The sequence below is a fragment of the Orcinus orca genome, chromosome 2 (assembly GCF_937001465.1).
Source record: "Orcinus orca chromosome 2, mOrcOrc1.1, whole genome shotgun sequence".
NCBI classification, from domain to species: domain Eukaryota; kingdom Metazoa; phylum Chordata; class Mammalia; order Artiodactyla; family Delphinidae; genus Orcinus; species Orcinus orca.
Window position 1 is genome coordinate 196,531,527 of NC_064560.1, and position 13,924 is coordinate 196,545,450.

Consider the following 13,924-nt stretch of genomic DNA (forward strand, 5'->3'; position numbering starts at 1 on the left):
CTTCCATCCTCTTTGTCCCATGGGTATGATGAGTGTCCCCAGATGTGGAGACAAATACGCACGATCCGTGTGCTGTCTTTCCCTAGAAAGTCACTGTTAGAACTTCCTTACAAGGATGATCATGTTGCCAACAAAGATTTGTTGAACAAATGAATGAAACCTCACATTTTCTGCAGCATCTCACCCATCTCATCCTTCTGACCCTCCTCCCGGAAGACATGCCATTCCTCCTTCTTTCCCAAGTGACCCCCCCGCCACACACACACACAGTGTTCTCTGGAAGTCTGTTCCAGCCACCACCTCCCTTCTCCTTGAATTGTAACCAGTTCTCCTTCCTCTGACCCTTTCCTCCTGACAAAGCCCCTTCTGGCCATGCTGCCCCACAAGGTGGGTTTTCCAGTTCTTTTCTCCTTTCCCAGCCTGACTGCCTCTTTTCTGGCCACCACTGGCCCTCAGGCCTTGCTACAGCTCATCTGTCCGGCCTCTGTGTCCCCAAATGCATCCTCATTGCCAAGGCCTCGGCCTTCTCCCTGCACTCACCTCTCTTCCCGACATCCCACTCCGTCCCTCTCAGAGTGAGACACTCCTCTGGCGTCTTCTGTATCAATAACCTGGTCCGACTGGCCAATTCCCCACCCACCTGGGAGGATGGCTGCTGGCCACACCCAGGCTCTCACTGCCTTACCTGGAACTAGGCCTGTGGCCCACTAGTTTGTCCTGTGATTCCTGGTCCCGTTTACCTGCAGTTCCCCATCAAATTTCCTGAAGCACAGCTTAATAGTGAGGCTTCCAAGGGGCTCCTCATTGCCCATGGATCAAGTCCAACCCCTTAGTGAGGGGTCCTAGGCCCTCTGCAGTGCAGCCTGATACCTCCTGTCTGACCTCCTTGTCCCATCCTTGACTTGAACAGAGCTGGATGGCTCCTCATTTCCCAGACACATTGGGTGTGCATTTCTAGCCTCTTACTTGGATGACTTTAGCTCCTCCTCTCCACTTACTTCATCTCTCAGATCCATCAAAGCCAGAACTCTGGTCCCATCCAACATCCCCAACCTGGATTCCTTCCCTGTCTGCCCTAGCCCCTGGGGGTTCAGTAATCCTCATGCCTTCATTTGTCTCAAGCCCAAGGAGCAAATACTTTCTTCACACGTACTGTTGGTAAGTTGGACCTGGGGTCTGCACCCCACAGAATGAGGTCCATGGCCATACCCTATCTTGGGGTGTTCCTCTTTCTTGTCCCCAACCAGGCTGTCAGTTTTTATTCTTGGGTAAATCTTCCGTCCTTCCCCCAGGCTCTCTTATCCCATCCTCAGCTGCTGAGGTGGTAGTTCAGGGCAGAAAAGCAAGGTTTGGGACCTGACAGGATCAGATTTAAATCCTGCTCTACCTCTCACCAGCAAGGTGACCTTAGGCCAGGCACCTGCCCCTCTGCACACAAGGGAGTTTCCCTACACATAAAATTGAGGCAGTACTACCTTCCCCACAGGCCTGTGGCACGGATGGTGACTGATGCATGGACAGCACTGGCACTCTCCCCCAGGGAGCTCCTGGGTGCCTTGGTCCCCTCCTGTGTGTTCAGTGTGTTCCTATGGTGTTTACTCCCCTCCTGGACGATGAGACCCTCAGGGGACAGGTGTTGCTCTAGTCCCGTTTGTGTCCCTTGCTCCCAGCACAGAGTGGGCACTGAGTGTGTGCAAACAAGTGAGTCAATAGTCAGCACCCAGCAACCATCTGTGATGAAGAACACACAGGGAGCTATATTCCATATCTTGTAATAAACTATAATGGAAAAGAATCTGAAAAAGAATATATATATATATATATATATATATATATATATGAAACAGAATCACTTTGCTGTACACCAGAAACTAACACAACACTGTAAATCAACTATACTTCAATTAAAAAAAAAATACAGTGAACAAGCCCATGACGGGGGGAGATGGAAAAGCATCTTACCAGTGATCTCTGCTCAGAAGACCCTTTAAACCTTTGCCTTAACCAATGCGATAACTAGAGTCTGCAGACCATAGGCAAATATATTAGCAAAGCTTCCAGGACGTGTTGTTAATTACAAGTAAGCATTATGTATCTCAGCCACTGGGATGAAAAGGGCTCTGATGGGGGTGGTAGGAAGGGACCAGGCAAACCCCAGAAGCGGGACTTTTACTTGACTTTCCTGATAGATAATTCAGATTTCCGGCAACTTGTTTTTATTTCTTGCAGTTTTGCTGCTGTGAGGAAGCTGAGGGTGGCATGGTAAATACAACTGTATGAACCTCAATAATTTTTTTCAATGCATGATATGGGTATAGTCTACATCTTTCCACATTAGCTAGGATGACTATATAATCTGTCATCCAAACTAGAATACTTCAGGGTCAAAGGGGGATTATTATGCCAGGACACAAGCATAAACACGGCTGCCCCAGCACACTGGAATGAGTAGTTGACCTAATATTAGAATATTTACTCTGTGATCAGTCGGTGGTATGCCGAGAACTGCCATAAAACCTCACAGGTGACACAATGGAGCAAATGAACAAAAATTCCTGAAAATGACATTTTTCGGTGGAGACGCCACAACGGAAATTTCATTTGCCATCCACTGCAGTACTGGCATTACTGTATGGATAAGGGACGCTTTTAACACTGAGTTTCCTCAATGGAATGCCATTCTGAAAAGAGAAAACCAGGAATTCCCTGGTGGTCCAGTGGTTAGGATTCTGAGCTCTCACTACCTGCAGCCTGGGTTCAGTCCCTGGTCGGGGAACTAAGATCCCGCAAGCTGTGCGGCACGGTCAAAAAAATAATAAACAAATAAAAGGATTAAAAAGAGAGAGAAAACCAACCAATATTGCTTTTAATTTTCCACTTCACTTCAGACACTGCAAAATATGTAAATTTTTTTGATCAACGCAAATCATTAAGAATGCTTTTCCGTTGCGGAGCACAGGCTCCAGACGTGCAGGCTCAGCGGCCATGGCTCACGGGCCCAGCCGCTCTGCGGCATGTGGGATCTTCCCAGACTGGGGCACGAACCCGGGTCCCCTGCATCGGCAGGTGGACTCTCAACCACTGCGCCACCAGGGAAGCCCAAGAATGCTTTTGATTGGCTAACTTACTGAGGGAAAAAACCCCATGGGTTTCTTAGATAACAAGGAGTTTTCATATCCATTTGGACTATTAGCAGATTATCTGTGGGAGGCTCAGAAGTTCATGGTTCTGCAGTGTCGACATTTTTGTGATAGGATAATGAAGTTGATACGGCTGTGTTTATTACACAGAGCGCTGCTTCTAGTCCGGTGCCTCTTGCCCACCCCAGCCCATCCGGGACCAGCACTGCACAGGTAGTCAGAGAGCTGGGTTCACCTTTGTGAGACGAGTTGCAAGATCTGCCTCCATATGCGGGGATGAGGCTCCCAGCCTGGTGCGAGGCCCGGGAGAGCGCTAGGAGGACACGTGTGGGCTGCTGCGGGAGGGGGAATGAATACAGAGCGAAGAGCCGCAGCCCTGCCCCCACGGAGCCCCCAGCTTCTACAGAGCTTCAAAAAGCAGGTTGGTTTAGCACAGAGGAACGGTACTGACAGCCATCCGCGGTGGAGGGGGCAGGGACTCTGGCTGGACAGAGCGGGAGTAGCTTAAGAGCTGAGCCCACAGAGGAGCGGAAGGATATTTCCAGGAAATCATGCAAGTGAAGCCCCAGGGGCAGATAACTGCAGGGTGTTTGGGGAATGAAAAGCAGAATGAGGGACTTCCCTGACAGCCTAGTGGTTAGGACTCTGCGCTTTCACTGCAGACGGCCCAGGTTCCATCCCTGGTCAGGGAATTATGATCCCACAAGCCATGCGGTACAGCCAAAAAAAAAAAAAAAAAAAAAGAAAAGAAAAAAGCAGAATGGATTGACTGAGGCAGAGAATGGGGGCCTCGAAGGACTCTGAAAGCCAGTCTGCGTATCTCGGACTTTGCGGGTTTCTTTTCCTCCAATAAGGAGAATAATCTTTAAACTGGGAAGAGTTGAAGAAATGTCCCTTAGGAGAAATTGTCAAGAGCCCAAGATAGGTGAGAGATGGGGGCAGGCGGGTGGTGCTTAGTGACTGTGAATCCAGTCTCTAGGCCTCCACAAACTTTCTCGGATTTGGCCAGATGGGAGTCGCAGAAAACTGGGAAGGGAAAAATGTCATAATTTTCCAAAAAGCAGAATAAGTTGGGTTCTGGAAAATACAGATAATAAATTTGATATTAATATTGGTTCTGAGCAAAAATTTTAACAGATTTTTGAAGAGCTGGTGTAAACTCACTTGGAAGGAAATGTTGTTACGAAGAGGCAAACCAAACTTATTCCCTCTTTTCACGGGGTTACCAGGCTGGATGTACAAAGCGTTGGTAAAGAGCCTTCCCAAAACCCTGTGGAAAGTACAGAGAAAAATAGTCTGGGCTAACAGACAATTGGGTGACTTGATATTTAGTTGGACAGACACATCCAGAGTACTTATAAAAAGATCAGTGGAGATGCAGCTGGTGAGGTGTGGCCGATGTGAGAGCTCCATGCCTCCGCCAGCCCCACCCTGTGCTTCTAATGTGTTTACCAACTACAAGGGTGAATAAGACATTAATGGGTTTATTACAGCACATTCGCTGCTGTCACAATGCTGATGTGTTATATACCAGACTCAAGAGTTTAAAAGATTTTGGTTCGTTAAAAGGATGGATTGAAACAAATCAAATGACGTTTTACAGGGGTAAAGATAAATCTTATCTTTAGATTAAAAATTTTTTAAAAAATCAATTAGCTCAGTACAGGTTGGAGACGACCCAACAGTAATGCATTTGAAAAAGACTGATAGGTTTATAATTGACCAGAAGTTCAATATGAACCAACAACATATAGCCTGGCTGCTCAAAAAAAAAAAAAAAAATCAATACAGAGTTCTGTTGTATCAATAGAATCATAATCTCCAAGTTATTTAAGGGAACTGCCACTCAGGTCACACACACACACACACACACACACACACACACGTTCCTACGAGACAAGGCTGATTGATGTAAGGGATGCAATAGGGTACCAGTAGATGTGAGGGGGGTGTAGGGGGCTCACCAAGCCCTCCCACATGAGGCAGCTTCTCCGCTGGCAGGCAGGGAGGTGGGCACTCAGCACTGGGAAACGGTGTGGGCAGAGGTCCAGAGCACTCACGTGCATGGCACGTATGAGAGTCGTAGATAGGGGTTGCCGTGTATGTGGTGTGGCAGGAGCGTGTCGGATGCCAAAGACAGCATTTGTGGCAGGAACACAGACAGACTGGAAGTCCACACCAAGAGGTGTGCACTTAATGTGGCAGGCATCAGAGAATGAAATGATGTCGTTAACCCCTCTTTGGGCAAGTTAACCCTGGAGTAACAAAGCAGAGGTGGGGATACCGGGACACAGGCTGTTAGAGCACCCTTTCAGAACAGAGAGCAGCCTGCGTTAGGACAGAGGGAGATTAAACTGACCAGACAAAAGCGGGATCAATGAAGGATGCTTTGGGAAGGGCGGTTTGGGATAAAAATAACCAACAATCTTTTTAATAATTCAAGCTCTTCAACTTTGAAATGAGCCGAGTGACCGTTTGTCAGGGATGTTGCAGAGAAATACTGCTGCGTCAGCAGGCAAGCTGGGGACAAAGGAGTTTAATATTCTTTATTGATGTCAAGAATCTGTGATTAGCTCTCATTTTATGGAGTAACAGTCTTATCATGAGAAAGTGTATTTTATATTTTATAATTTAGTATCAGTGATGAATGGTGTCCTGAATCTCTGGAATATCCAATTCTTGACTTCGAGATTCTGTACTAACTGTATTAGTTCGTCAGGGCTGCTGTAATGAAGTACCACACACCAGGAGGCTTAAACAACGGAAATTTATTGTTTCATGGCTCTGGAGGCTAGAAGCCCCAAATCAAGGTGTGGGCAAGGGCTGGGAGGGAAGGATGGATTTCAAGCCTCTCTCCTTAGCTTGGAGACAGCCAGCCATCTGCTCCCTGTGTCTTCACATGGTCTTTCCTTTGTGTGTGTCTATGTCCTAATTTCCTCTTCTTATAAGGACACCAGTCATATTGGATTAGGGCCCACCCTAATGAGTGCATTTTAACTTGATTATCTCTGTAAAGACCCCGTCTCCAAATAAGGTCACATTCTGAAGTACCGGGAGTTAGTACTTCAACATATGAAGTTGGCGGGAGGGGGCACAAGTTAACTGAAAACACTGAGAGGCAACTTCTCTGCTCTTAGAATAAAATCAGAACCCCCTGTGAACAGGCCACCCCGTCTCCCACCGCGGTAATCTCAGCTCCCCAGATGAGCCTTATTGGCCTGAAGCAACGTCCACTGGTTCTTTGCCCACTGCTGCTTTGTGCCCTCCTTTCATGGCTCAGTCCAGTTCAGACCCTCCACAATAATCTGAAACCCTTCCTCTGTTTCATAACACTTAGCACAATTTGTAATGATGTATTTATTTGTACGATTGTTATATGTCGCCTACAGGGAGAAATACATTTTACATCCCAACTCAGCACACATACAGACATTTCAAGTAAAGATCAATACTTCAGGTAAAAATGCTTGTTCTTACTATGTTCAATGCACCTTGATATTTCCTATTTCATCTATTTTTTCTTGTAGTAAGATACATACAACATAAAATTTGCCGTTTTTACCACTTTGCAGTGTATACCGTCCAGTGGCATTAAGTACATTCACACTGTTGGACAGCCATCACCACCATCCATCTCCTGAACTTTTTCATCATCCTAACTGGAAATGCAGTCTCCGTTAAACACTAACTACCCCCCGCCCCCTCAGCCCCTGGCAGCCGCCATTCTACTGTCTGTCTGTATGAATGTGACTCCTCTAGGGACCTCATATAAGTGGAATCATGCCGCATTTGTCTTCTTATGACTGGTTTATTTCACTCAGCATAATATCCTCAAGGTTCATCCATGTGGTAGCAAGTGTCAGAATTTCCTTTCTTTTAAGACTGAATAGTATTCTGTTGTACGGATATATCCCATTTTGTTTCTCCATTCATCCATCGGTGGAAAATGGGTTGTTTCCACATTTTGGCTATTGTGAATAATGCTTCTATAAACATGGGTGTACAAACATCTCTTCGAGACCCTGCTTTCAATTTCTTTGGGTATATACCCAGAATGGACTTTTCTGTTTCTTTTTTACAAAAATTAAAGTATAGTTGATTCTGTTTCATTTTTTAAAGTGCTGAATGACTTTTTTTTTTAATTTATTTTATTATTTTAATTTTTGGCCGCGTTGGGTCTTCGTTGTTGCGCGCGGGCTTTCTCTAGTTGTGGTGAGCAGTGGCTTCTCTTGTTGCGGAGCACGGGCTCTAGGCGCGTGGGCTTCAGTAGTTGTGGCTCACGGGCTCAGTAGTTGTGGCACAAGGCTTAATTGCTCTGTGGCATGTGGTTATCTTCCCGGGCTGGGGCTTGAACCTGTGTCCCCTCCATTGGCAGGCGGATTCTTAACCACTGTGCCACCAGGGAAGTCCCTGATGTGACTCTTTAACTTCATGACACCTGCAGTTTGGAAGACACTGTGTTTTGTGTGATGTATTCCCAGCCTCTGCATGGTTCCTAGTCCTGTAGAACTATTTTTGGAGGAATGTTGAATTAAACTATAGATGCACAAGGCTTTACATTTCTGGGTATTTTTTTATTACTTCTCCATGAATAATGGCTACAGAGCTCCCATTTTCCTTTCTTTTTCACATGTTGTACAAATGCTGCTATTAATGCCACTGAAAGCTATGGTTATATTGTCCTAGAGAGCATACATCATTTATGACAACAACATGTTTTGGACTCAGGCCATAAATTATCTCAAAATGACGTGGAATAACAGTCTATTAAAATGTTTGGGCACAAAATCTCACATTATTAATTAGGTTTTCAGAGATTTTCCTTGAACTTTCTCCATAAGTCTTTTAAAAATGCTGTGTAGATTATACCTAATTGACTTAACATGCATATCCTTGTAATTACACTAAAATTTGCCCCTTTTAGAGTAAGGCTTTTATCACTGTGGGAAAAAACAGAGCTGTTTAATACTCTAGGTTAAGAGTGTAATGATGATCTTTATCATCTCAAAAGCAGTGGACTGTGTTCTTATTGTTATTTCTAACTTTGCTCTGGTGGAAGTAAAATCCTCTAAGAAAATCTCCAGCTCAATTCTTCTTCGTCCCACTTCTGAATTTTCTTTATTCCCCAACCTTCCTTTGTTGGGGCCACCAAATATCATACCTTTAACATTATAGATCAGGAATGCTAACATTCTTAAAGAGAATCATCTTTTGATCATTTATTCATGATTATCACTTCATTTCCAAGTTTGAGAATGCCACATATCAATTTTTTAATACCAATTATCCAAAATATCCTGACGTATAAAACCACAAAGTAGAGCAGCGATAGCAGAAAGATCGGACTAGAGGGGAGGAAAGATGGGAAATGAGAAAAGAGAGAAGGGCCAAGTTCAAATGTGTACGTGTGCTCAAAACCCCTCCTGCACAGTACCCGCCTCTTGCTTTCGGGATGCAGAGGGTCAACCCGTACTGGGCGGGGGTAGAGGCTTCATGTGACGCTTCTGCCACCTCTGCGCTCTATATTTGGCACCTATCTCCTCTCCCTGTCAAAGTTCTGAAATGTGCACCTACATGTGCTCTCCTCTTTTTTTTTTTTTTTTTTGGCCACGCCACGCGGCATTCAGGACCTTAGTTCCCCGATCAGGGATCGAACCCATGCCACCTGCAGTGGAAGTGTGGAGTCTTAAGCACTGGACCACCAGGGAAGTCCCCATGTGCTCTCCTTTTGACGTCCAGCAGCCTGGCTCCGGTCCCCACTGCTTCACCAAGATGCTCCAAGTTACCTGGGAGCCCTCTGCCACCAGACCCAAGCCCTTTCCCCAGGCTCATCCTCTTTGACCTGTCCTCTAGAGAAACCTGTGAAAAAGCCCACCTCCTTGCAAATTGCTGTGCTCTTCGCTTAATGAGACAACCCGCTAGGCTGATCGTCCTGCCTCTTTGACAGCTCCTTCGGAATGTCCTTCTCCCTTTCCAAGGGTCTTCCCAGCTCCTTTCTGACCTTCCATTCTTTCCTTTACAGTTCATGTACAGCCTCTCTGCTGACAATTCCCACATCCCCATTCTTTCACTGGCCAGCTGGTCTGCATCCCCCGTTGCTATGGGGCATTTCTAACAGGAGGTTTGCTGTCCTTGCTTGCTTGGCCTCTCTGTCTCTCCAGCTGTATCGTCCTGGAGCAGTTTCCCTCTGGCTGGTCCCTCAGCCATTCTTCCCTCTGACTGTCTGGGCCCTGAGTGTCTGGTTTCTGGAGCGCTGCAGACACCCTGGGCTGCTCCAGCTTCAGGGCACGGCCCCTGTGGTCCGATTCACACTCAGACTCATCTCTAACACTGCTCGTGCCAGCCTCCCTCCGCCTGCTGCCAGGTCTGGCTCAGGCTCCTCTGCTGGCTCTCGGGACCTCTCTTACCGTGCCCCTCTCTCTCTCTGCGCACTCATTTCCCACTTTCTATATACAGGCTGTCTGCTCTTGTCCGGCCAGCCCTTGGCCTGTCAGCAGGCCCTGCTCCTTCTCTCCTCCACAATCACTAACGCTGCCCTTCAAACACCAGGTCACAGTCAAACCCACAGCACCTGCAGCCCTTGAGCGAGCCCCCCACCTCCCCATGTACTTTTCCCATTAACAATCCCTCTTGTTTTCTCTGCTTGGTTTCCCTGACCAGGACCTGGATAAGGGCTTCAACCTCTTCCTTCTGCCCACAGCATCTAATGCCAGTCATGCTATCCCATGTGCCAAACACACCAGGCACACCACCAGAGTCCCATCCCTGACAGCATCTTCTGCTTTTGCAAAGACAGGCCTCTATCCGCCTCTGAACCCCAGTGAGGCCCCCAGGTTTTCCTAATAGTAACTTTTTACTCGGTTCTCATTTCACCTACTTGTGTTCAACCTACAGGAATTAACACCTACAACTCGGACCCACTCAGAATTTTACATGTAAGTGAATTATAACTATTGTGTAACCGGGAGCATAAATGTTATGCGGTCTGTTTTGGACAAAGCCAGAGGATCACCGAACTCATATTCTTCTCTCTTGCATCCTGATTTGTTATTTGCCAGCATCTTTACTTCAGGCCATGGGCACTGAAACTCAAACCATTAACCTGGCATGTGTCCTCAGGGAATGGAAAAGTTACAAACCCGTGGATTTGTGCATTTATCTCCTACTATGATATTTTGTCCCAACTCTTCGTCTCTCTGAGATAGAGTAAATACAGATTTCCGTGGGTCCTGTAACAAGCTAACAAGTGTGTAATGTGACAAATCTGCACCCCAGGGGCTGATCAGAGGGGGAGAGAACAGAGCAGATGTTTTAGCTCCTTTAAAGGCCGCAGCCTTTCCAGCCTGACATTACCAGGGCCTCTTTTTGAAGTGGGAACCGCATCTTTTATCGGCCCAAGAGCGGAGTTACAAGCCCTGAGCTAATTCTCACTCGAGGCAGGGCCATGCTGCGGCGGAAGACGTGCGGAAAGAGGGGCGAGCCTCGCAGGACGTGGCCAAAAGCGGAGTTGCTGCGACGTGGAAAGACAGCCGAAATGAGCTCGCGAGCTGTCCATGTTTGGTCCCGGAGCCGCCCGCGGGCGCGGTGATAGCGCCCCCGGGGAGCGTGGTCTCCGGCGTCCGCAGGAGGGGTTGCCCTGGCCGGGTCGACAACCTGGCTCCCCGCGCGCCCGCTCCCACGTCTCCGCCTCTCCTTTGTCCCCGCGCCCCCCGCGTCCCGCCCTCCTGGGGGGCGCTAGCGACCGCGCGGGGAGGCGGGGCCTGGCCGCGGCGCTCCCGCAGCATCCCGGCCCCGGCCGCGCGCCGCCCTAGGCTAGACCCGGCAGCCCCGCCCGGCCGCGTCCCCGCCCCGTCCCGTCCCCGCCCGGCCACGTCCCCCGCGGAGGCCGCCCCCTGGCGGGCAGAGCGGGCGCCGGGCTAGCGCGGCGGCGGCGGCGGGCCCGGGGTTGCCATGGTAACCGGCAGCGGCCGCCGCCACAGCAGGGCCGGCCCCAGCGCCAGCGCCGGCCGCGGCTCGGCGCGGCTCAGTGTGGGGGTGAGCGGCGGCGGCGCGGCCGGGCCGGGGAAGCGGGCGCTGCCCGGCGGCCTCAGCATGGAGGACGGCTTCTCGAGCTACAGCAGCCTGTACGACACATCCTCGCTGCTCCAGTTCTGCAACGGTGAGGGGCGGCGGCCGGCTGGGCGGGGGCCGCGGCCGGGAACGGGCCGAGGGGCGAGGCCGGGCGGCCGGGGAGGCCGTGCAAAGTTGCTGCGGAGGGGCGCGCGGTTCCCGCCGCCGCGGGCGCATTGTGCTGGGCCGCGGGCCCCGGGCCGCGCCTCGCTGCGCCCCCGCCCCGCCCCGCCCGGCTCCCGTTCCGGCTTCGGCCAGTGCGCGCGGGGCGGCCGATCCCGAGGAGACCCGCGCGAGCGCACCGGCCGGGCAGCGCGCGGGGAGGCCCGGCCGCCCCGGGGCTCCGGGGACGTGTTGCTTTCTGCTTCCAAACTCACATCTGTTTGGAAATGTCTGGATGAAGAACTCGGAAAACAAATCACTTAATAACGAAACACTCCTTCGAGGATGTGCGCAGTGTTTCTCGCGGGTGGACCCTCAGGATCCATTCAGTTCTACTTTGATGAAATCATCACAGTTTCATGCAATCTAGAGCTTTTTAAATGGACAGACAAAGTGAACCAGGCTTAAAAGTGTTTCGACTGTTTTGTTTACGAGGTGATAGATTTATTTATTTATTTATTTATTTTTACAGGAAGGAAATATTAATAGCTACCAATATGGCATCTTTAAAAAAATATAAAATCCTACATGCTTGAAAGATTTTAATCTCCCTGGCAGGGTTGAAAAAGATTTTCACGGCAGACTGCCTAGTTTATCAGAACATGATGTGTGATAATTCATGCACAAAAGTTAACCATACAGTTTTTTATATGTCGGATTTACTGCTTTATTAGAGGATCCCAAAAGTTTGTTAAAGAAAAAAAAATGTGTGTTTTATGGAATTTGCTTATGGTGCAGTCGGAATAACTTGGAATTCTAGATGCTTTGACAACTCGAGCAATTTATTTTGCAGTTGTAATTGTGATTTAGGGGAATTTTTCTAGTTATTCAACACCTGTTTGCAAATTGGAGGTATTAGCCTTGGCAATAAAGATCACTGGGTTGATTCATCCTCTGTAATGATATTTTAATCTCTGGTGAAATTTATCATCTTTTTCATGGAAGAGTGTATATTCTGATAGCTTGGGCAGCTTATAATTGTCCTATTAATCACATGTGAGCCTTCATTAACTTGTAATGCCCTCTTCAGTGGAAAGGAAGAAAGTTTTGGCTCTCTCTCCACATTTAACAACGTTTCAGAGTTGAAGGCAGACAGAATGTATTTGGTACTCTACTGGCCACTGGAATCCTTTATACAATACATAGTTTAGAGTCATGGGAACGGTTTTACTCTCCACATATTGGAGCAGTTGTTTGGGGCTGGTCATATTGTTTCTAAACAGCCGCTCAGTCATGAAGTTGACCTACACATCTATTCATGAATGTGTTGGTCTTCTGCCTTTTCTTGTTAATTGCTAGGTTAGCGATATCGGTAAGGAATTTTACTGGTAACGGGGTCTAGAAGAAAGTAAAAACCAGCTCTTATATTGTATGGCTAACAGTTTAAAGAAAAATGACTTTATTATTTATTTATTGAAGCATAGTTGATTTATCAATACAGTGTTGTGTTAAATTCTGCTGTACAGCAAAGTGACTCCGTTATACAGTATATACATTATTTGTCATATTCTTTTCCATTATGGGTTATCTCAGGATACTGAATATAGTTCCGTGTGCTATACCGTAGGACCTTGTTATTTATCCCTTCTATATGTAATAGTTTGCATCTGCTAATCCCGAAGTCCTAATCCATCCTTCCCCCAACCAGCCTTGAAAAAAAAGGACTTTAAAATAGCTGGAATCAAGCAATAGGATCAGTTCAAAATACAACCAAATCACAACTGTTGAATTGCTTTTCTTAAAAAGCTCAGCTCTGTGTTTATTTTTGGGTTACCTTATGAATAAAGTTTAAAGCAAGAGTAGCCTGTCAGGCAGAAATGAGTGTTAACTGGTGATGTCTCAGGCAGCAGATGTTTTGATGTGAAAATATTCATTTTTAAGAGGCTTCCATTAAGTGAAAATATAAATGAATACAATCCAGTTAATGACTATGATGATTCAATTAAAGCAGTGGATCACAGAAACACCATTTCACCAAGAGCTAAATTAAACATTTGGATGTTTTATTAGCTACATTGAAAAAAAATTTTTTCTTTTTAAATTAGAGATTTACATGACATTGGCAGGACTACAGCAGTGTAATAGATGAACTCATAAATTTTCATATGTTGGGTACACTCCATGCTTTTGCTAGTGACAGGAACTAAAAAGTCATAGTTGTATATTAGCTTCAGAAAATACAACCCATACTTCTTACTTGTATGACTGTCACAGTTAACGTACTCCTGGTGAGATAAAGATAGAAGTTAGTGATGAAAATGAGAAGGAAGGAAGAAAAAACGTTGTAATGAGTGAAATCTCTTTTATCCTTATACTTTTTTTCCTTACTATCTCTCCTACTTAATTTGTAATGGATATTAAATGTGAATGTACGCAGTATCTAGCCTCCTGAAAAGACTATCCATTCTCATCTTTTAGATACTGGCCTTCTCATTTAAGTAGAAAATGTGTGCTGTGTTTTTTCTTCAAACTGTTTAGAACTCTGTAAAGTGAGCTAGAAATCAAACTTCTTT

General features: G+C 47.0%; 1 protein-coding gene across 3 annotated transcripts in view; it reads left to right on the forward strand.

Moving 5' to 3' along the window:
• Positions 1-11,059: 11,059 nt before the first annotated feature.
• The window catches only part of EML1 (EMAP like 1), a 143,879-nt gene continuing 141,014 nt past the window's right edge, over positions 11,060-13,924 (forward strand). For all 3 annotated transcript variants that reach the window (XM_004262390.3, XM_033420148.2, XM_033420150.2), the window contains exon 1: positions 11,060-11,298. In XM_004262390.3, coding sequence (XP_004262438.2) covers positions 11,091-11,298 — 208 coding nt within the window. In that variant the 5' untranslated portion in view covers positions 11,060-11,090. The remainder of the gene's footprint in view (positions 11,299-13,924) is intronic.